Source organism: Zalophus californianus, chromosome 5, assembly GCF_009762305.2.
Source record: "Zalophus californianus isolate mZalCal1 chromosome 5, mZalCal1.pri.v2, whole genome shotgun sequence".
NCBI classification, from domain to species: domain Eukaryota; kingdom Metazoa; phylum Chordata; class Mammalia; order Carnivora; family Otariidae; genus Zalophus; species Zalophus californianus.
The window spans coordinates 58,863,490-58,887,717 of NC_045599.1; the positions used below are offsets into that span (position 1 = coordinate 58,863,490).

The 24,228-nt window shown below is 33.3% G+C and overlaps 1 protein-coding gene across 3 annotated transcripts in view; it reads right to left on the reverse strand.

The window, feature by feature from the left end:
- AP3B1 (adaptor related protein complex 3 subunit beta 1) overlaps window positions 1-24,228 on the reverse strand; it is a 259,999-nt gene that overhangs the window by 120,548 nt on the left and 115,223 nt on the right. For all 3 annotated transcript variants that reach the window (XM_027606180.2, XM_027606181.2, XM_027606183.2), the window contains exons 8-14: window positions 23,403-23,558; window positions 19,094-19,191; window positions 17,971-18,025; window positions 17,812-17,883; window positions 15,524-15,586; window positions 12,405-12,537; window positions 6,407-6,516 (exon numbers count right to left, since the gene is read on the reverse strand). In XM_027606180.2, the coding sequence (XP_027461981.2) occupies window positions 6,407-6,516; window positions 12,405-12,537; window positions 15,524-15,586; window positions 17,812-17,883; window positions 17,971-18,025; window positions 19,094-19,191; window positions 23,403-23,558 (687 nt within the window). The remainder of the gene's footprint in view (window positions 1-6,406; window positions 6,517-12,404; window positions 12,538-15,523; window positions 15,587-17,811; window positions 17,884-17,970; window positions 18,026-19,093; window positions 19,192-23,402; window positions 23,559-24,228) is intronic.

The window sequence follows — 24,228 nt, forward strand, 5'->3', positions numbered from 1 at the left end:
TGACCACAGCAGTTATAGAAAGACATCTAGGAAGATTTTAGAGATCACTCTCTAAGCAGTTCAATGTAAAAGCTATTGTGTTTCTTTCTTTTCTTTTTTTTTAAAGATTTTATTTATTTGAGAGAGAAAGAATGACAGATAGAAAGCACAAGAGGGAAGAGGGTCAGAGGGAGAAGCAGACTCCCCGCTGAGCAGGAGCCTGATGTGGGACTCGATCCCGGACTCCAGGATCATGACCTGAGCCGAAGGCAGTCGCTTAACCAAAGCCACCCAGGCACCCAAAGCTACTGTGTTTCAACACTAGCCACTGCACAATGCAACACCTAAAATAAATCCTGCAACAACATCAATTTTATTTATTTAAATTTGTCAAAGGCAAAATCAGTCAACATCTAAACCAACTGCATACAACTAGCAAATCAGATCCAATATTCTGTATCTGGACTCAATATGCATTAACACTTTAGCATGAATTAAGTGGGGGCAGCAGGGCAAGGGCAGTTACCTTGCGAAAAGGCAGGCATTCAGTGGGGCACCAGGGCAAGGAGTACATAAAGTACTATTTTAGTATTACTCAGTAGTCTTCACAAAATAACATCCTTTAATTATTCTCTTATGATAGTAAATCCTTATCTGTCCCATAAAACATTATATGAAACTCTGATGGAGCAATCTTCATGTAGCATGCATTTTATTCTGGAAAAACTCTGCTTTAAAAGAGGTCTTTACTACACATGAAGTATAGTCCAAAGGATAAAATAGTCACAATCAAAATATATAAGTTGACTGTACTACCAACACAGATATATCTTATCTAATCTGAATTTAAAAAGTAGAATTAATTTAAATTTTAGTTCTCATATTTTCAACTATGCCACTTCATAAATAACAAATGGAATCAAAATCTTGAATATAAAAAAATCTAAGTTCCTTTTTTAAAAAAATTACATAACTAACATTTACTGAGTTCTTACAATATGCCTGGCACTGTTTTAAGACTTTACCTGTTTTCTCTCTCAGTCTATTATATAACACAAAGTCCTGAGAAAGTAGGCTCTACCATTATTCCCATTTGATATATGAGGAAACTGGGGCACAAAGGGGTTAAGAAACTTGCCCAACATCTTACAGCTAGCTTGTCGGTGGTGGAACTAAGACTGGAAGTCCAAGTCTGAATCCAGAGTTCACCATGGCCACTGGACAGAGACAAAATGAGTGTGCTGTACTAGGAAAAATACCAGCCAGCAAGGCAAGAAGACTGGTTCTGGTCCTAGATTGATCATGTATATCATGGAGACAAATAACTTCACATCCGTAGGCCTCATTTACTCATTAATCAAATGAAGGATTACTCCTTTGGCCCAGTTCTGCCATAGTGTACAATGGCTCCTTTATGGCCTTCTGCAGATCTTCCAAGAGCCAGCCTTTTCAGAAGAGGTCTAGGCCTTTCTCTTGACAATTCCTGCATGCATGCATGTGGGGCATTTCCCCACCTCCTTAGATCTCTTGTTCTATGGATAAGATGGCCAGAGTGGAAAGAGATCTGGCTATCATTTTTGTTACCCCTCCTGGAGGGTAGATGAGCCCAGGATTCTACCCTGATAAAGCAGCTTATGCACTAAGAGAAAACATGCTCAAGTGTTCTTTTGTCCTCTGACACTATCCAGATTGGCTCTTTCTAAACAGCACTGGTTTAAGATACCACCTCTGGATATAGGGTGAAATATACAGAGATTCAGGAAAAAAAGGTTTCATTTCAGGCTCTCGGGCTTAGCCTCCCATTTTAGAATCAATCACTTACCCACATTTAAGAGTCATCAAGTGCTTGGTCACAATAAAAAGGCCTGTTTCCTTTTCCACATGTCTATTACTATTAAGTAAATAGCTCTCTTGAATATTTGGAGGAAACGGATTCTAGGGATTCAGTCACTCCCCTGTCAGTTATATCCCTCACCACCTTCTTCTGGAGTAACTTGTACCTCCATTCCCTAATCATTTTTAGGATTGTGCATCACAAACTATCTTGCATTTTTCTTCCTTGTCCCACTTCAAGCACTTCAACTTCCTCAGATACATTAAGTAAACAGTAACAACTCATCACCTTTTAATTCTCCAAAATTTCAAATTTTTGCTATATGCCTGCATAGTTTTCTTATAATTATTTGAATCTCCCTTTAATTTTTATCATGCCTCGTAACTGAAATCACTGATTAATTCCCACAGTATTTTGACTAACTCTTGGGATTTTCTACATATAGGATCGTATCAACCTGTATCATATCCTTGCATTGCTCCTGATCTCAGGGGAAACGTTTTCTATTTTTTCCCACTGAGTATAATGTTAGCTGTAGGTATGTCATAAATGGCCCTTATGTTGAGGTATGTTCCTTCTACAACCAATTTGTTAAGGGTTTTATCATGAAAGGATGTTGTATTTTGTCAATGCTTTTTCCTAACTCTATTCAGATAATCATGTGATTTTTGTCTTTCATCTTATTAGTGATGTACTGATTTTACTGATTTGTGTAGAGTGAACCATCTTTGCATCCAAAGGAAAAATCCCATTTGGTCATGGTGTATAATCCTTTTAAAGCGTTCTTGAATTGTTTGCTAATATTTTGCTGAAATTTTTTCCATCTATATTCATCAGAGATATTGGTCTACAGTTTTTTTTCTTGTGGTATCCTATTTGCTTTTGGTATCAAAGTAATGTTGGTCTTGCAGAATGGGTTTGGAAGTGTTCCTTCCTGCTCATTATTTTGGAAGAGTTTGAGGAGGACTGGTGTTAATTCTTTCTTTAAATGTTTGGTAGAATTCTACTCTTGGTAGGCTTTGTGTTTCTAGAAATGGCATCCATTTCTTCTAGATTGTGTAATTTGTTCGCATATAATTGTTTATAGTAGTCTCTTAAAATTCTATATATTTCTGTAGTATCAATTGTAATGTCTCCTCTTTCATTTCCGATTTTATTTATTTATTCTTTCTCTCCCTTAGTCTAGTTAGAGGTTTGTCAGTTTCGCTTATCTTTTCAGAGAACCAGCTCTTAGTTTTATTGATCCTTTCTATTACTTTTCTGGTCTCTATTTCATTTATTTCTGCTGTGTTCCTTCTTATTTTCCTCCTCCTGCTGGGTTTGAGTTTTAATTAAATCTGGTTCTTTGAGATGTAAAGTTAGGTCGTTCTTTGAGATCTTTCTAATTACTTAATATGTGTGTTTATTGCTATAAATTTTCCTCTCAAAACTGCTTTTGCTGCATACCATAATATTTGATATGTTGTATTTTCATTTTCACTTATTTCAAGATAATTCTTTTAACTTCCTCTTTAACAACCCTATTTGTACACCTTTTCACTTTCCTCTTATTGTTGATTTCCAGCTTCATACCACTGTGGTCAGGAAAGACAGTTGGTATGATTTTAAGCTTCCTAAGTCTGCTAATACCAAATGTACTCTCTTAATACCTACACCTCTCATACACAGTCTCTGAGAAGTCCTGGCTTTGATAATTAGAATCAATAATAAGAGTAGATATAAAGACAAAGGAACTCTAGTGAGAGACTTGGTGGGAGCTCAGATGTTAACAGACTCCTGTGAGTCTTATTCTTAGCTTTAAGATACACATATAACTGCCCTGCAAACTTTACTAACACCCCCAGGGAAAGAAAATTTTGCCACCAGAGATATTAAATATTGGTCCTGATGCAGGCTCCAAACCTTGCCTTAAACCACACAAATATAATCCCTCTGAACAGACTCAGAGTATACGTAGATACCCCATCTTCAAAGAAGAAAATAATGTATTTCCCCCCTAAACTATAACCCTATTAGTTATAGAACATTAGTTTTAAACTTTAACCAACAAAGAAAAAAAAAAAAAACTTTAATCAACACTGAAGGGACGGACATAGTGAAGGGCAAACACAATGGAAAAGAGTTTGAGGAAAAACCAGAAAGAAGCCATGGAGAATGTTTCAAAAGGGAAGAAGCAGTATGTGAAGTCAAATGCTAACAAAAGATCATGAAAGACATCAACGGCAAATTATCCACTGTGTTTAATAAGAAGACAGTCAATGACCCTGGAAAAGGCAGTGTTAGTGGAGTGGTGAGGAGTCAAAATCAGACTGACACAGACTGAGGAGTCTGAAAACAGGAAATAAAATTAGAAAAAGAGAATGAAATAGGACCTAAATAATAATGACAGGAGACACTTATATAGTACCACTATGTGCCAGGAAATATTCTTAAGAGCACTATATATATTAACTAATGTAATATGTACAAAATATCAGGGTTTTTTTGTTTTTGCTTTTTATTTACTATCACCATTTTAAGATGGGAAAAGTATGGAGATTTTAATGTAAAAGCACAAAGTGGGTAAGTGGTGGGACAAAGATTAATATTTATTTTTTAATTTAATTTTTTAAACACAGTTTCAGATTTCTAGAAAAGCTGGAAGAATAAAAAGAACTTCTGAATACTCTTCACCCAGATTCCTCGTATGTCATCTAACTACAAAACTACATTTGCTTTAGTTTTCTATATATACACAAATACTGTTTTCTAAATTGAGGAAAGTTGTAGACTTACCCTTAAACATCAAAATACTTCATTGCAAACTTTGTAATAAAAGGAATGCTCTTGTATTGCTACAGTAAAATGATTTTAAAATTAGGAATTTAAATACTGAACCAATACTATTACCTAATGTACAGATTTTAGTGAGATTTTGCCAATTATCCCTACCAAATCCTACCAAATCCATTAGAGCAAAAGAAAATCTAAAAATATGTGGTGCATAGAGTTGTCCTATCCTTTTAAACTCTCTTAATGGGAAAAAGTTCCTGAATTTTTCTTTACATTTCATGATATTGGCATTTTTAAAGAGTACAAACCAATTATTTTGTACTATATTCTCATTTGGGTTCGTCTCATGTTTCTTGATTATATTCAAGTCATTCACTTTTGGCAAGAATTCAACAGACCTGATGCTAACTTCTATTCACTATATTATATCAGAAGGTGTTTAATCCCATTGCTGGCAATGTAAACTATGTTCATTTGGTTCAGGTAACATCTGCAAGATTTCTCCTATTGTAAAAATCAAAAGTCATTAATTTATGCTTTGTAATTAAGTATCTTATGAGGATATACTTTGAAACTGTACAAACATCCTATGACTACTCAACTTTCACCCCCTACTTTTTACCATTTGTTAATGATTCTTACCTCAATCTATTATTATTGTGATGGCTTGCAAGTGGTGATATTCTAATTCCATCATTCCTTCCACATTTACTAGTTTTGCATTGTAAGAAAGAGCTTCCCTTTCTCATTCATTCATTCATTCATCCATTCATTCATTCCAGTGTGGCCTCAACAGATTCTTACTTTATTCAATAGGCCATAATCCTTTTACTATAATTTATTTTGTTTTCCAAAGTGGCCAGTGGTTGCCCCTTCAAGCTGGTTTTTGTGTCTTTTTGACACATCTCTATCATTCTGTGAGCATCTCCTTGCTATTTTTGCCCAACAAGATGTTCCAAGATCATCTTGTTCCTTCCTTGCCCTAGTTCTAAAATCAGCCATTTCTCTAAGCAGCCCTGGTTCCTTCAAGGGGTGAATGAAATTTAAAAACCAAGGTCTACCAAAAAAAGAAATGCAGTTACTACATTCTAGAACATGCACAAACCTTGAGAACACGCTAAGTTAAAGAAGCCAGATACAAAAGACCATTTGATGATTCCATTTATATGAAATGTCCAAAATAAGCAAATCCACAGAGACAAAGTAGATTAGTAGCTGACAAGGGCTGGAGTAAAGGGAGGATCAGTTTGAGCCATGGGATTCTTTTATTGGAATGATGAAAACGTACTGGAATTACACAGTAGTGATGGTTGCACAACCTTATGAATATACAAAAAAGTGCAAAATTATATGAGTACGTTTTATGGTATAAAATTATATACCTCAATTAAAAAAAAACAAAACAAGATCTAGACACTAGGTGTGCTCATTTGTATTGGGCATTACTGCATGCAGACCCTCTCAAAGAAATAGAGGTTTGTATACTCAACATATGCATTCGTATGTGTACACATAAATGTGTGTAGACACACACACACATGCATTTACATACACACACGCATCTAGAATTTATAAACCCATGAAGTTCACACTGATATCTCCATTTCCAATCTAACACTGCAGCATTTATTGCATCCTTCCCCTTTTTCAGATTTGTAATTCCCTTCCACAGCACTGTAAAATCTTAGAACCAGGATGTGAATCCAGACAGTTAAGCTCTCTTAGCCACTATATTTTAAGATGTCCATTTATTTCCACAACACTATAATTTATTGACTAAAATCCAGTTAAATTCAGAAAGATCTCTTAACTGGTACTCACAGTTATACTGTCCAAGAGTTTAGCCATATGTTTAATAATTTCACCATGTTGTACAGGTTGCATTTGCAGTAATTTCTTAATAACAACCACACTTTCAGCAACAACTATTTCTGAAAAAGAGAGATTATTCATATTAAATAGGCATAATGCAATTCAAATGCAATATCCTTGGTAAAATATGAATTTAAGTCAGCAAAATAGTCTACATGTCTCAAATAACTAGGTGAAAACCATAATCACGAGTATATTTCCAAACTTTGGGGGGGAACACTGTCTTAAGCAGAGGAGTATACTTTAATTTTTAATTTCTAACTTCTGTTGTTGCCTCCTAGCTTCTGATATCCCCTTCCATTAACTGCCTCTTTGAGTCAGAAAAGCAACGTGAGGTTAGATTTTGCTGCTCGCCATAATGTTCAAGTGTCTTTGGCTTTTAACTATAGCTTTCAAATAGTTGATTCCTACCACATAGTGGTAATCAAATAGTTACCATATGGTTCTTTAGTTTCTACCAATTACATAGTGGTAATCAAACACCACAACCTAAATAACTTTTTTTCCAATTCTAAAGAAAACAGCAAACTAAAACCAAAAATTTCCTTAAGTGATATGTTCAGAAAACAGTACTGAGGATCATTAGTCCTAAGAAAGGTGTTACTATAGAAATAGCACTGACTTCAGAGCCAGAAAGAGTGGCCTTATGTGCTGGATTGTCTCCATTTGTCCAGTGAATCCACTCTGTCTTTCCTGACTCATTCTGTGCCCTTAGAGGCTGACCTCTGCAGATTGCATCAACCAAACTCTCTTGTTCCTGGCTTCCAGCTATGGTTAGCTGATAGGAAGCCCCAGCAGGAGATCAAGGGGCAGGAGGACAGACTATTTGCTACCCTAGATCTCTCTACTGCCAGGTCTCCCGAGACCTGGCAGTGTGCATTCCTCTACTGATAGTTTCAGTTCTTCTGAATGGCTCTTGCCTACTGAGTCTGGTAAGTGCTCCCACTCCTCACACCCCTTCCTTTCAATTCTAGATATGCTAAAGGGGCTTCCCAGGTCGCTAGCCTATTAGCCCCAGGATGTTATATCATACCTTCTTGATTTCTCTTAATCCTGCCCACATCTTATAAAGAGTTCCTTCATTAAATTCTCTTCAATCATCCCTTTTAAGTGTGCCATCTATTCTTGCCAGGGCCCTAACTAATATAATAATTGGTCCTGGGAGTAGCTCCAAGGAAGCAGATCCTGAAACTGGGATTCTGAGATTGAGTTATCACACTGAAGTAGCTAATCACTGGTCCAGAGTTACATTTTTTGTGGCACCATCAGAGAACTGTAATCCAAATAGTCAGAGCACCTAAACTTATGGAATGAATCTTACATAAACAATTATTAATGCTACTGATGCCAAATAAATAAGTCTACAATACCTCTACTTACTATTTTGACATTTTTTTATTAATAGGACTTCCTGGACATTAGAGATTCCCCTGGCATAGACTACAAAGTTTTATTTTAATATTACACTGGAAATACCATGACTTGTGTTATTATTCTTTTCTTTGAAGTATATTTTCTTATCTAGCTCCCTTTAAGAATACAAGTAAAATTTTTATCATTTTAATCATTATTAAACATACGTGTTTCAAACTATCTCTTTCTCCAGTAGAATGACAAATTGATGGTTATACCATGCTTTAGTTTATGACATGATAAATATTTCTTTCTCTATAGTAACATATGGTAGGTACCGTATTCTCATTATTTTAAAGATGAAGAAAGAGCAATGTACTAGCATTATATGACTTTGTCCAGAATTCAGAATGTACCATTTCATCTCTAAATTCTAAGTTAAGACGTACAGCTATTACTTATATAAAGACCACTGCTTTGAGCTTTGATGAAAACAAAGATTAAGATCCTGACTTTGCCAAACCTATACTCTAGTAAGAAAAATTAAAAGTAATTACTATGCAAAGTAAAATATGGTAAGTGTGCTTTTAAGAATCCATAGTATAAAATTTTTTATTTTTAAAATATATTATTGCAAAACTAGACCAAGAAAAAAATATTGTATAATTTTAATTATACATATGTAGAGGCAGCATTGGCTACAGTTGAAAAATATATTTGGCATCATTTATCCTTTGATGCTATATTACTTTCCTAGTGTTATAAATTACCACAAACTTAGTGGCTTAAAACAACATAAATTCAGCATCTTACAGTTCTAGAGTCAGAAGTTAACAGCTTAGATCTTATGGGGCTAAAAGCAAGATGTCAATAGGGCTACCTCTCTATGGAGGTTCTAGGAAAAAATCCATTCTTTGCCTTTTCCAACTTCTACAGGTTGTCCACATTGCTTGGCTCAAGGCCCCGATCTTGCAATGGCATCGCTCCAATCTCTGCTTCTGACATCTGACTTTCTTGACATCTCTCCCTCCCTCAAAAGGACCCTCTTGATCTCCATCTCAAGAATCTTAGTCACATCTGCAAAGTCCCTTCTGCCATGGAAGGTAGCATATTCACAGGTTCTGGGCATAAGAAACTGGACTTCTTTGGCAGGGGTCATTATCCTGCTTACCCCAAGTACCCTCTCATCCCTTCACGTAATTCCACCCTACTTTTCCTTTATGCTATCTCCACTTTTTCAAAGACCACAGGACTGTGGTGCTGCTCTACCAGAAGCACAAAATGATCCTGTGTTCTGGACCTTTCCTAACTTCTTCCTTGTCCTTAATAAAACTTAAGGGTCCTTACTCAAAGAAATACAGCCTACTATTTTTTTCAATTTAACTTTATTTTGGTAAGAACACTTAACATGAGATCTACCCTCTACCAAACTTTAGTTACAACACATTATTGTTGATTATAGGTACAATGTTGTACAGCAAATCTTTAGAGCTTATTCAACTTAACTGAAACATTATTTTTGCTGTTTAGTAATTCCCTTTTCCACCACCCCTGGCTACTGCCATTCCACTCTCTCTGATTCTACGAATTTGACTATTTTAGATATTTCACACAAGTGGAATCATTCAGTATTTGGCTTTCTGTGGCAGATTTATTTCACTTAGCATATGTCTTCAAGGTTACTACAGTCTACTATTACCCTCATTTTGCAAATGAAGAATCTGAAGCACAGGGAGATTGTGTAATTTATTCAAGGTAACATTAACGTTCAAACATAGGTAGTCTAGTTCTGCATGCAAGCAGACAGCTCCCAACAGAGTAAGTGGTCAATACACAGAAAACTATAACACACTTGTTTTATATTACTTCTCTCTTCATTAGGCTGAATGAGTATCTTATTCCTCTACCCAACATTTACTAAATACCCCAATGTATTCAAGTTCTCAATAAATGTTTACTAAATTATATAAAACTAAACGAAACAAAAAATAGTCCTCTGCCCCAATCCTTTTAGTTTACAGTAGACGGTAAGGTTATTCAGACAAGCAAATTTTGCTAATATGTTACCTGAAGTAAATTACCTTAGAGAATTAAATTATGCTAAGCCAAATGAAATGCAGATTTCTCATAAAGGTCCTTGAAAAATTTGTCAAATTAATCTCAGATAGTGATATTGAATTATTTTAGGCAAGCTTCAAGTCTGCCTAGAAAAGTCCTCTCCATGTCAAGAAGGGAGAAGTCAATTAACACTTAAAAAACACACACACAAAAAAAACCACAGGTCTAAAAACAATGTGTTTAAATATATGTAAAAAACAATGGAGCCTAAATGCTGCCCCTAAGGTTTTAAGATACATTATCTGAACAGATGACCAGATATTTGTATTGACATAAAATCAAGAATCACAGATCCTTAGAGCTTTAAAAGATCCTATAGAAAGATCCTAAAGAAACTGAGGCCTCATTCTAGATATCTATTCCTAAGAGCAGATCTTTTAATGGAAGAAAGGAGTTATTGGTCAGGATTGACCATTTAAAGTTAAAAATATTATTACCTTCTTTAATGCTACTGATTTTAATATAAATATTCTCCTTATTTGTTTTACTACTTTTAATGAGGTTTCCAAACTACAAAAGTATAACTCATATGAAAAAGAATTAAAGAATCGGAGACTATAGGCTAGTGATGATTATGCAACCCAAATCTGGACAATACAATTTAAGTTTCTAAATATTCAAACTGCAGGAAAAAAAGCCATTGTTATAATGACGGTTTTGATTTACCAAAAACAAAAGCCTAAACATCAAAATATCAGAGTTTAAATTAGCAAATCTTCCTACTTTTAAGAGTGAATATAGATTATATTAATATCCCATCACCTAATTACAAAACAATCTATTCTTCCCTTCAAAGTGCTACCAGAGTAGAATATTCATCTTTTAAATCAAAGTCAATAAAAAAAATTTTTCAAGAAATTAATACATTACAAAACTAAAGTAGAGATAATTCCTTTACAATCTACAACTTGAAAATTTCACATGCGAAAAAAGGTCAAAAACTAAAATTCAGAAACCTTGAATATATTTCGTATTTAAAAGAACTAGTGAGTATTCTAATTGTAGTACTTTTTGTATGCAATAAAATTTTAAAAGAATGATTACCCTGGTAAGTCTTGGTTCATAATCTTTAATGTTCTGGAAATATTTTCCCAAGAAATGTGTCATATATAATTGAATAGAAAATCATTATTAAGATACAGGAAATAAAACATGTTTTTCAAGTCCCATTTTAAAATGCGACAAAGAAATAGAGACAAAAAGGATGAAAATAGAAACAGGTAAAATGAATGACATTTAGCATCCTAATCTCCTCTAGTTACCTTCTACAGTCAAATATTTAAAAAAAAAACAACCTATTTCCTTGATAATTTTTGTTGCCACTTAGTTTTAATACTGCATGTAGAAAAATGTTCTATCCATCATATTATCTTGAGTTTACAGGATTAAAGTTTCTAATTTTATGTTCAAAATAAAAAAAATCACTCTTAATTGGGCTAAATTTTGTTTTAGTTTTTTCATTAGAAGTAGTTATCACAATGGTATAATTTTCTAAAGAGACCTACATTTGGGAATTGATAATTAGGGATAAGAGAGTAACTGTAGTGAAAATACAAGTAATATAAATAGAATATAAATATAATCAATTTTCTTATGTTTCAACTTATGTTTGCTATGTCCTATATGCTTATGTCTAAATATGACATAATTATACTTAGAATTCCACAAATCATTTCAATGATTTTACACAGATTATTGAGATTTTCCTAAAAAGAATCTGTTTTAATCAAATATATAACAAAAATCTTCTACATAAATTATTATAAAGGTGAAAGTTGACTAATACTAATCTTTCTCCAAATGGTTTTACTTATTCTAAAGCCATACCACAGAAATAACTGACACTTTACCACAGAAGAGTATGAAATCTCTAGATTACGCATTTTACCAGTTATCACCTATCCAGTTTTACAAAACGTTTAGATGTTGTTTGGCTTAAAAACACAAAGCTGTTGCAATCTGATGACTTTTAAATTGAGTTTAATATCGAATATAAAATTATTAGATGAGTTTCTGCAAAAAAACTTTGAAGGTACATAATAAACATACTTTTTTGATCTAGCTACTTCTCCATGTTATAGTCATTTGCCTGCTTTTAGCACCCTCTGCAGGTGAACCAATATTATACATGACTTATATGTCACTAAAAGTAAAATAGAACCTTTGCGGAAAGGGGATAATGAAGGTGATTAAACTGTGAAGAAATAAACAAATTACACTTTCTCAGTTCTATTTAGGAAATACTGTTTGGAAGTTTATTATCTAATTTACTAAAACAACACAAAAGTGTGTGTGTGTGTGTGTGTGTGTGTGTGTCTTTGTATTTCAAGGATAAAATGCTACTCTCATCATGACCATGCTACTGACATACAGGAAATACTAAAATGCAATGTTAAAAAATGTTACAATTTGAAGATCATGCCAAGAATATTCAAATGATAAATTACTTGAAAATAAAATGAAACTGTCAACTTACCATCTCTGTTGGACAACAGACATACCAGGCCGTTGAGGCATGTATCAGTGACTTCTGAGATGTTGGTTGCACATCTGCCTATAGTTTGAATAGTGGCTGCTGCGAACTGTTTATCCTGGCTTTTCACATAGGTCTAAAAAAATATTTCAATTAGTTTATACTTTGGTACCATCAAGTGAACAAAAAGGTATATTAAGCTTTATCAAAAATACAAATTTTATAATATATAATATTCTCATTTATATGCACAATAGGTCCAACTGATGACTTAGCTTAATTTAATTTAGTTTTTTTACTTAAAGAATGTGCCTATAGAAGAGGCACATTTTCAAGCCAGGTTCATTCACCTGTGGCCACAGAGGCTTGTGACTCCAAAACAGATAGTGGGGAGCAGTCACCCAAAGACAGCAATTAGTTTAAGTGCAAGGTTGAAAGAGATGATGAGAACTCTCTCTTTGGAGGTTTCAGTTCATTTAACCAGCAGCATCTGTGAATCTATGAAAAAAAGGGTTGCTTTTTCAGAGACACTAAATCTAAAGTTGGAAGAAGAGGAGGAAAAGGACAAATACACTAATGACAAACATTTTCAAAATGTTATCTGAATGGTGGTAAAATTATACAGCTACAATGAGCAGTATATCAGTAAAGACTTTAAAAAACTCAGTTTGTAACAAATTACCATACTTTTGAAATAGATTTTCTTTAAAAGAATGTTTTTAAAAACATACTGTAAACTATGTGTTTATATAAACTTAAAAAGAAATCACTGATTTAACAACAGAAAGTTAAAGGATCTTTACAAAATTTAATACAGCCCTCAAGAATTTCACTTTGATTATAACTTTCCAAATTTAAAAACTGAGCTTTTGTTTACAAAAATAAATATACTTTAAATATGCATATTTATATTTATATATCATAATGTATGCAAACAAAATTTAAAATCCCATTTTCAACTGCATTTTTATTATTTATTTATTTATTTTTAAGTAGGCTTTATTCCCTATGTGGGGCTTGAACTCACGACCTTGAAATCAAGCGTCACATGCTCTACTGACTGAGCCAGCCAAGCATCCCTCGACTGCAATTTTTTAAAAAGATTCCCAACCTCAAAAGAGACATACTTAATGTAGAATTAACACTATGGTTATTTAATGTGCCAAAAAGGATGTACATTTAAATGGTGCCAAAATGACAAATGGAAGAGACAATCTAAGAATATCTAAAATCATACAAATTTTGTGAGAATAGTACCAAGAACAGGATTAAATACTGAAGAAATAAGTTACACAAATTCTCTTAGTTCCATGGAGGAAAGATCAATTGTATTTAAACCACTTCTCAGTTGATGACCTAATTTCCTCACTTAGAAAAAATATGTCTTTAGAAAAATTCTCTATTTTACTCAAAAAGTTATTATAAGTAAGCTGTACATACCTATAAACATAACTCATAAACCACAAAAATGAGGTATAAATATTGACAGTGATAAAAGTGGATAAAGAAAGACTGTATTAGAAAGTCTAACTAAACGATGGACCTTATTAAAAATTCTGATACTCGCAAACAATGAATCATGGAACACTACATCAAAAACTAAAGATGTAATGTATGGTGATTAACATAACATAATAATAAAAAAAATTCTGATACTAATTGAAATGGCTAGATCACCAATATTTTGAAATAGGTCCAATGTGTCGCCTCTGTATAACTAAACAATGCCATAAAATTGCCTGAGATTCACTGCCTACATCCCCCACTAAATCTGACCTAAGCAGGAAGTTGATACCAAAAGGACACCCAAACAGATTACCTACAATAAGAAAAGGGACAAACACAAACACTGAGACAAAAATTAAAAACTTAAAAAAAAAAATAAAAGCAAACTTATAAAAATGACGTAAAAATCAAATCCAAGCAATGTTCTATAGCCATGGATTACTGGATAAAAACTTGAGATACCCTATATTTTCTGGCATATATAAATATAAGATGACTGGGTATCCAAAACACCCTAATTTTTTAAAAGTATTTATTTATTTTGTGGAGGTGGGGCAGAGGGAGAAGGAGAGAAAGAATCTTAAGCAGGCTCCACACCCAGTGCAGAGCCTAAAATGCGTCTCCATCTCACAACCCTGAAATCATGACCTTAGCCAAAATCAAGAGTTGGATGCTTAACCAACTGAGCCAATCATCCTAATTTTACAACCTAATTTTACAAGGAATTCTTCTAGAAAAATACACAGCATGACAGTAGAGCAATCCAGTTATAAAATTAAAAATTATGGACATGCTATAATATTCTACTACTCCTGTTAAAAGTATAAGATCACACAGTTAAAAAAAATACAGTATCTATTTAGCTAAAATGAAATTTAATATAGGTATAAGGGAGGATTATAGCAACAAAATAAAATCTGTAAAAGTTGGGAGTTAACAAAAACTGTGATTTCTGTATAGTGTGTGGTATATTTTTACTAAGAAAACTGCTGATGAGGTACAAAATTTATACCCTCTACCACGAAGTCTCCACAGCTGAACCCTCCATCTTAAAGGGCATATATCCATGAGATGATTTTTGAATAATATTTTTTAAGGGTGTGTAGCTGGCTGGGAGGCACCTCATCCTTAAGGGTTAATGGTTTTAAAAAGGACAACAACACAAAACAAAAACAATGATAAAATCATGACAGAAGCAATTTTAGACCAAAAATACATAAAGCTATCTAAAAGAGTAATAAACAGGATTAACTAGGTAAGAAGTGAAGCCACTTTCATGAATGCAGAGTATGGAATGGACTAGTGATGATGACAGCACAGAGACATGGAATCCTTACCAGTAACATAATTAAAAAAAAAAAAAAAAAATAGTTATAACCCAGTCTTTCAAATTCTATGAAAACATGAAAGGGACTACTATTTCATTTCCCTTAAATTTTAAATTTGTACTTAATGTCTATTCATGAAAATTTATAAATTTCTTAGTTCTCAATTTGTCCCAAATCACTGTTTTACTTAACACAATTACCTATTTGTAAATTGAGGAAGATGTATATTTGACTGTAAACTAAACAAATGTTTTAGAAGTTATTTTATAATCAGCACTGCATACATACCTGAAATTCTCGGAGAAGAGTTGATATGTTGGCTTCATTTGCCAAGTTTGTCAAAATTTCAAGCTACAGTAGAAAAAAGAGAGAGTAACATTGTAAAACACAAAGAAAAAGGATTAATTTAATAAAGACTAGGCATTTAATAGAAAGGTAATTTTTTTTATTAACATATAACGTATTATTTGTTTCAGAGGTACAGGTCTGCGATTCTTCAGTCTTACACAATTCACGGCGCTCACCATAGCACATACCCTCCCCAATGTCCACCACCCAGCCACCCCAATGTCCATCACCCAGCCACCCCATCCCTCCCACCCCCCACCACTCCAGCACCCTCAGTTTGTTTCCTGAGATTAAGAGTCTCTTATGGCTTGTCTCCCTCTCTGGTTTCATCTTGTTTCATTTTAGAAAGGTAATTTTTGTTTTTAAAAAGTCACACTGTTACAAATGTTGTGAGGCATTATGCCCTTCTGATAAATTCTGTCTTCTTAACATCTCCAAATAGAGAACAGGTAATTACATAATGGTTAAAAACAATTAGGAAAAAGAGAATCCTACATTTTCCCTGTTTGTACCCAACTTTACAACTTATATCTAATTAACCTGAACAATTTAAGGTAGTTTGGCACTTTTTTTTCCTTTATTAATAAAGTTAGAAAACAACTTGCCCTCCATGTAATACCTCTGTTTTCCAGATACCAATTAATTCTCTTGATTTGTTCTCATTCATCCTACCATCCCAAATACTCGGGACATTTTAATTCTCTCTTCTGGATTCATAGTTATAAGAATATACAATTAAAAGTCTATCTTCAATAGGCTCACTAAAAAAGTTTCAGTTCTTCCTCATAAAAAATATTCAAATAATCTGAAGGAAAGCATGAAAAAGGAAAAAAGGATGGGACAGACAGAAACCAGAACACAGGATGTATGCGTGGGACACACAGTCGTATCAGAAATTACATTAAAAATAAACGGTCTAAACACTCCAATTAAAATGGATAGATTGCAGAAGTTCTTTATATATTTTGAGTACTAATCATTTTTCAGATATATATATTGGGAATATTTGTTTCCCAGATTACGACTTCAGTTTGCATTTTATTTTGATGAAAACATTTTCATTTTTTATATAATTTTTAAAAAACAATCTCAAACATATAGAAAGGGTAAAAAGAACTATTTTGATGTGAATCATCTGAGAGTTGCCAATCTGACACAGATTGCTTCTTCATCCCCAAATGCTTCTGTGTATATTCCCTACAAACAAGGACATTGTCCTAGAGAACACAAGAGAACCAAGAAAATCAAGAAATTACACTTTTATACATACATCCATGCAATCCTCACTCCCTTTTAAGTTTCATTAATTATCTCAATAATATATAATAAAAGGATCCAATTCAATATCAGACATTGTATTCAGTTTTATCTTTAGTCTCCTTTGGCCTAAAAGTTTCTCAATCTTTCTTTTGACCTTCACAACCTTGCATTTTTGATGACTGCACACCAAGTATTTCCGAAAATATCCTACAATTTGGATGTGTATTAGATTTCCTTACAGTTAAACCCAGTTTCCATGTGAATAGCCAATCATCCCAATATAAGCTGAAAAGTGCATCCTTTCCACACTGGTTTGTAAGGTCTCCTCTATTATACAGTACGTCTTCATATACGTGGATGTCTCCACGCTTTCTATTCTATCCCACTTATTCTTCTGTCTAAATATCACATTATTCTAATTATCATAACTTTATATCCCTATGCTCTCTAATGTAGTTATTATTCCTTGAACACAACACTCTTTCATAATCTGTTAGCATAAACTGCTCCTTTCTCCTACTCCAAAACCCTACAACCACCTCCCATTCAATCTACCAAGAACAAAAAAATTCACAAAAATATTATTCTTTTAAGATCCACTCAAACATCAACTTTTCCACAAGTCCTTTCTAAATCCTAGAGAATTAACCCCATTTTTTGGTTCTGCACAGTACTCAATTCAAATCTCTATAATATCACTTAAAAAACACATAGTGCTAAAATTATCTGTCTGTCTGTGCAGTATACAATGGGTTATTCAAGGTGCAGGTAGCATGTATCAACTTTGTATTATTAGGATGCAGCAGTGACTGGATATAATAATAAAGTTTAGAAAGTATAAAGAAAATCCCTAAATGTATCTGTGTTTTTGAAAAAGCAGGTCTCCATTTTGCAGATGCTAGAAGCTACAGCAATATCTTCAAAGTAAAGATGTACTAAGGGTACCTGAAAAATAAAAGCATGCGTACCTTCAGTGTCTTGATCATAGTAGGATCAGTTGACCGAACATAGAAACTCTTCAGATAAGGTTCAAACATACCCTAGATTATAAAAAGAAATATATAAATACACTTTTGGTACTAATGCATTCATTTCTCTCTTGGATTATGTGTTTACTATGTACATACCTTTCTTTGAATTGACATAGTTGCTATGTTCTGTAGGACAATATATTGCACCTCCCTAAAAATTAAAGGAGAATTTTCATTGGATATATTTTCCAATTAAGTATCTTTATGTACACAGTATATTAAACAAAAAAATCAGCAGTAAGTTTCATACTGAATTCAAATGTTAAAAAGGTTTTAGTAAATGAGATATTTATGTCTTCTTTTTAAACACATTTTCCTATGAACTACTTATAAATAAGATTTGATTCATCATGATTAAAAGTTAAAGCCTATTTTACAATACTGTATTCCTAAGATGTAAAGCCAATACTACAGCTACTCTGAACACATGCAAGGAAGATATTCTTAGGGCTAACAGAATAAACATGACCATAGCATTAACATAAACTCTTGATCAGATGCTCATTGTGTCACTCAGTTCTGACCAGAGTGAAAAGATAGATTTAAAAAAAAAAAAATTCTGTTATTTTATGTCCAAATATCTAAGGTAGAAGTGAATCTGGTATAAAGTTTCATGTGAAAGATGCATTCCAGAACCTTCTGACAACCTTTGAATGAGTTACAGGAAAGAAAAATTAATGAACTGAGGAAAAGGAAAAGAATGACCATGTATAAAGACAGGAAAGATCAGGAACACAAAGGCTCTCACTAAGGAACGGCAAAAGTCAGTCTAGGGCTAAGTAGCTGTGGCACTAAGGTCATGTTACAGGCAAAAATAAACATGCATTTTTCCCCCAACTCTATTAGCAGAAGTAAGCACTCAGTGAAAGAAATATTAAATTTAAAGTAACTAATTATAACAAAATATTCAGGGTAAGCTAAATAGCTGAAACTATGTTGTAATTCTTAAAACACAGAAAACAAAACAATGACAAAAATCTGATTTTAAACATTGCCAAAATATTTTCAATCTCTTTGGGCTTGAGTTTAAAAGAAATTTTATATTTATCATGAACTTAGAGATAAAATGTGTAAAGGCTTGTATGATGATCCCTTAAGTATGAAATCTTATAGGTAGAACACATAGTCATGTAATAAATGTCTGAAAGACAGATTATATTTGTTCAAACATTACTTTTGAAGGAATACAAAAGAAAAAACAAATAAAATCATGACCTACCTATTACTACGAAGTAAACGCACTAGTGATTTAGAAATAATGCCAACTTCAGACTTTGGTGATATGTGCCAATACAGCTGAGCAACTGCCATTACCACCTAAAAGATAAAGCATGAAAACAGCAAGAACTATAAACATGGGAGCACTCTACAGTTTCAAAGTACATTCTCACATATTGTTTACTCCTACAAAAGTCCTATGAAGTAAGATGAATATGTTGTTACCCTTCGAAGCAGGATGAACAGTGTCCTCCCAAGAATTCATGTCTACCCTCAGAATGTGACCTTACCTGGATAAAAGTCTTTGCAGATATTATTAAGGTAATGATGGAGATTGAGATCACACTGGATTAGGGTGGGCCCCAAATCCAGTGAGTGTCCTTATAAAAGACAGAAAAGAACAGACACAGACACAGAGAAGAAGCCAATGTAAAGATGGAGGCAGAGTATATTCCCTGGAGTGATGAATCTATAAGCCACTGCGTGTGGAACTGCGGGCAGCCACTAGAGACTAGCAAAAAGCAGTTTCTCCCTTAAAGCCACCAAAAGGAACCGACGATCCTTTGATGCCTTGATTTTGGATTTCCACTTTCTCACTAAAAAGTGAGAAAATACATTTCTGTTGTTTTAATTCACCTGGTTTGTGGTAATTTGTTATGACAGCCCCAGGAAATTAACACATCCTTGGAAAAGAAAATAGATGTTATCAGAAAACATGTTAAATGAACTACCCAAAGTCTGCCAGTCAGTGCATAGCAAAGCTTTACATAACACTCCAAACCCCAGGTTCTCCTTAACACTGCTGCTGTTGCTCTGAGATTGGGAATATTTTAAAAGTTGTAAGTATGCCTTTCCAAATGAAGCCTAGATACTTCTGGAAAAGTAACAAGTAAGCTGAAAATGTTAAAAATGAGTACACTAAAATTATAATTAAATGAACTCTACTACAACAATTAATCTAAAAGAGCAGCATTTGAAATAATCTTTTTTTTCAAAATGCAGAACCTTAAAAAGAGTCTTTGCTTCAAAGCCTGAGAACTTCTGTCATAAAATAAAAGATTTTTTTACTATGTTTCCCCTACATGCCTCTATACTTAGATCCAGAGATCAAAAGTCCAAACTGAAAAGTGATCCAGTTTAACCTGTGACAAATGCACAGAGAGAGCTATAGTAGTTATATCATCTTGACTTTAGCTCAGAAAATGTATTAATACTACTTTACTTCTGCTTGTTCTGTAAAGTGCTAACAAATATATGGCAGGAGTTTTATATATGTTTAAAGAGCATACAGCAGCTGAGGGTGCTTGAGATAAAAGGAGTTCCTTCCAAAACTAGGAAACATTTTTAAAATTTTTTTATTCTCTTTATTTTCAAGAAACATTTTTTTAAAAAATACAGTTCACAGAGTCCCAAATTTACTGTTTGGCACTTTGCTGTATTTTTTTTTTTTAACAAGGCGGATTTATAGCTTTCAGATATTACTTGGGAATTTGAGGAACCTAAGGATATTTTTTCACTTGTGATCCACAAATACACTGTAATTATAGAACAAACTTACCTGAATTTAAAATCTTGTAAAATAAGGGAGCCTGGGTGGCTCTGTCGGTTAAGCGTCCGCCTTTGGCTCATGCATGATCTCAGGGTCCTGAGACTGAGCCTCATGTCAGGCTCCCTGCTCAACAGGGAGTCTGCTTCTCCCTCTGCCCCTCCTCCTGTCTCATGCTCTCTCTCTCTCTCTCTCTAGCTTGCTCTCACTCAAATAAATAAAAATATTTTTTAAATGTTAAAAAAATTTTTTAAAAAAATCTTATGAAATAAAATCTCTATGACTGACTTAATCTACAAGTAGGTGATAGTCATTTTTACAAATCTTAAAGCATACAGTTGGCTAGTAAGTATTAGTATATAATAGAAAAGAAAGTGAAACTTAATTGTAATGTATTTTACAGAAATTAATTAAGCCCCTTTCTATTAAAAATAGTCCAATGCTACTGGCAAGAAGGTAAACTGTACTTTCTATACATGTCAATGTTTTTAAGATTCTAGATGCCACTCAGTACGTCATCTCTTCTAATATATTAATTAGGGCACTCCCTCAAGCCCACAAGGGATACATACTCTTCTTTCCCCCTAGTATTTACAAATCTAAAAGTTTAAAATTTCTTCCATAACCAGAATTTGAAATTTATAGTCTAATTTGTAAAAGCCAAGAGGGAAATTCCCATATCTCCAAAGTCCAAAATGACTAAAATATACAAATAGATAGGCCTTCTACAGTTGAATCATGTGCATTGATGATGAAGTATATCCTATAAGCACTTTTCTATTCCTACCTACTCATACCACTGTCACCTTATCTACAGTTAGAACAGCCTCCCGACACTCTGCTGCCAATGTCCCTTATCTCCAATTCAATCTACACAGCACTGACCAAGTTTCCTGAAAAAAATTCTCAAAGTCTCTCCTTTAACTGTAAGGCTAAAAGAAGGAAACCTACTCACAGTCCTTCAAAAGTCAACCTTTATATGTATTTAGCAGCATCAAATTAGCAGGATAGCAAAATATACTGGGACAAAAAGTAAACTACCTTTATCTGGTACACAATCAAATAAGTAGGGAATCAAAACACACTGGGGAAAAAAATTCAAACTACTATTTGTTTCACCATTCAAGAACATTTTTGATCAGTAAGTATTTGGACTATAAAAGCAATTCCCAAGACAAAGATAAATAGTGAGTTAATTATAAAGAGAGTTTTAGGTGACAAGTTACAGCCACTTAAATACAATCTGGCTAAGATGGGCTCACTGAAATATAACCATGTTTTACAACATTAGTCAAATAGCATTTTTTTATTACTGTGTATGATTATTTAATAATGATATAGAAACTAAATTATCAGGTATAAGATAAAAACTTCTGCTAATTATTAAGATACATAGGCCAAGCTCTAAGCTCTAAATTTGCAGGCATCAGAAAACTTAAAATAATTCAAGCAAAATTCCACATTTTCTAAGTTTTTATTAACTGAACAGAGCAATTCATTAAGAACATTTTTTAAATTAAAAATATTAAGAAAATGTTTTACTTGACTCCATCAAATGTTTAGATATAACTTCCAGTAAACAGGTAACACAGAGCACAGAAGAAAAAATTAAATAGCACTATGAAGTAAGCAAAGCGAAAACCCAGAAGAACATTTTGTTAAGACTTGAGAGGTTTAAGAGCTTTAACAACCAGGTACTATAGATACTGGTTTAGATTGCCTATTTATAAAAGATAATTTATCTTTTTATTTATTTTTTTTTAGATTTTATTTATTTATTTGAGAGGGAGAGAATGAGAGACAGAGAGCATGAGAGGGAAGAGGGTCAGAGGGAGAAGCAGATTCCCTGCTGAGCAGGGAGCCCGATGCGGAACTTGATCCCAGAACTCCAGGATCATGACCTGAGCCGAAGGCAGTCGCTTAACCAACTGAGCCACCCAGGCACCCCTATAAAAGACAATTTAAAATAAATTGGTATTAAATGAGATGAAATTCTACTGAAAAAGAGAGGACTATAGAGTAGGGAAAAAATGGTTAAAAAAGTACTACGTACAGTATGATTTTTACCTTGGTTTAAAAAATATGTATGTGTAGACAAACACACATGCGAATATATGTATATTTATGCAGGAAAAGGCTCTGGCAGAAAATGCATCACGACATAACAGTGATTTCTGAGTGATGGGAATATGATGTTTTAATTTCTTTAAAGTTTTGCTAGTCCCTATTTCCTAATTTTTTATTGTGCGCATGTATTCTTCTAAAATATAAAGTGTATTTAAAACAAAAAGATGTAAAACAAAAGAAAACAAACTCAGGACTCAAATGAAAATGATTTTTAACTGCTATTCCTACCAGTTAAAATTTATTAAGTATGTGGCGTTATGCTAGACACTTTCTTTATATGTTAAGTCTCTTAAAAACTCTTATTAGGTTCATCTGCATATTATGGAGATTAAATACTCTCAACTACAACCAAGTAACAGACAAATACGCACTGTCTTCCAATCCAATGAGAAACATCTTGAGCTCATATCTTAGGAAAAGCCAATTAACAAAACCACAAAAAAGTAAATGAAGTCCAGTAGGCATGTAACTACCAAACCAAGTAATCTCATCAAACCTGATTTTTTGGTGTATGATCAAATAAACAAACAAATAAATGCTCCATTAGCACACTGAAAAACTGTTTACTGAACTTACATATACTTTTAACCATGTTTAAAAAATCCATAAATTATTTCTCATAAGGGTTTTAACATACCGCTGCATTCCTGCTCTGAAGCAAAGGCTTTGTATTCCGAATTAAAAGTCTATGATCTGGGTCCATAGTATATGGCTTCTTCCTATGGTCAGTCTTTTCCTTCTGTTCATCATCAGATTCATAGAAATTCTTTTCATTGTCTTCTAAACCATCATCCTGTAAGAAATACAAAGAAAACTTTTTAACACCTATAATCATGATAGTATTTTACTGTAGAATACCACTGTTGAAAGGAATTTGAAAATATTATGCTACCTGTATAAAAGAAAGGCCTTGCTTTTTCTCTTATTTTATAACAACATAACTGTCCTTTAGTGCTATAAATAATACTTCTTTTATATTACATAGTAAACCTCTGAAAATATTAAATCCCCATAGATATAACCATAGCTGACCAAAGGCAAAACTTGACCATGAGACTTTACCAAAGAAGATTAGAAGATTACTTAAAACCTGAGAACTATTTCCATATATTATCAGTCACTCTGTAACTGGATCAATGGATCAGAACAAAGAGAACTGTTTCAACTGCAGCATGCATAAAAGAAATCATAATAAAACTTGACAGGTTAAAAACTAGTGATTAAGTACATCCCTGTGTTGTCAAGAAAGACTCAGTTTGATACTTAATGTATATCCACAGGGGGTGATTCTATATTTTTGCTTTGTACTTTTAATTTGAATTCATTGTTATCTCCGCCAATAAAATCTGCCTAGAGGCATTTAGTCTTAAATATAAACAAACAAAAAGCATACAAAGACAATAATTTCTACCTAGATCCAATTCAAGGGCTGTTTAGAGGTAATTTTTATTACTAAGTACCTG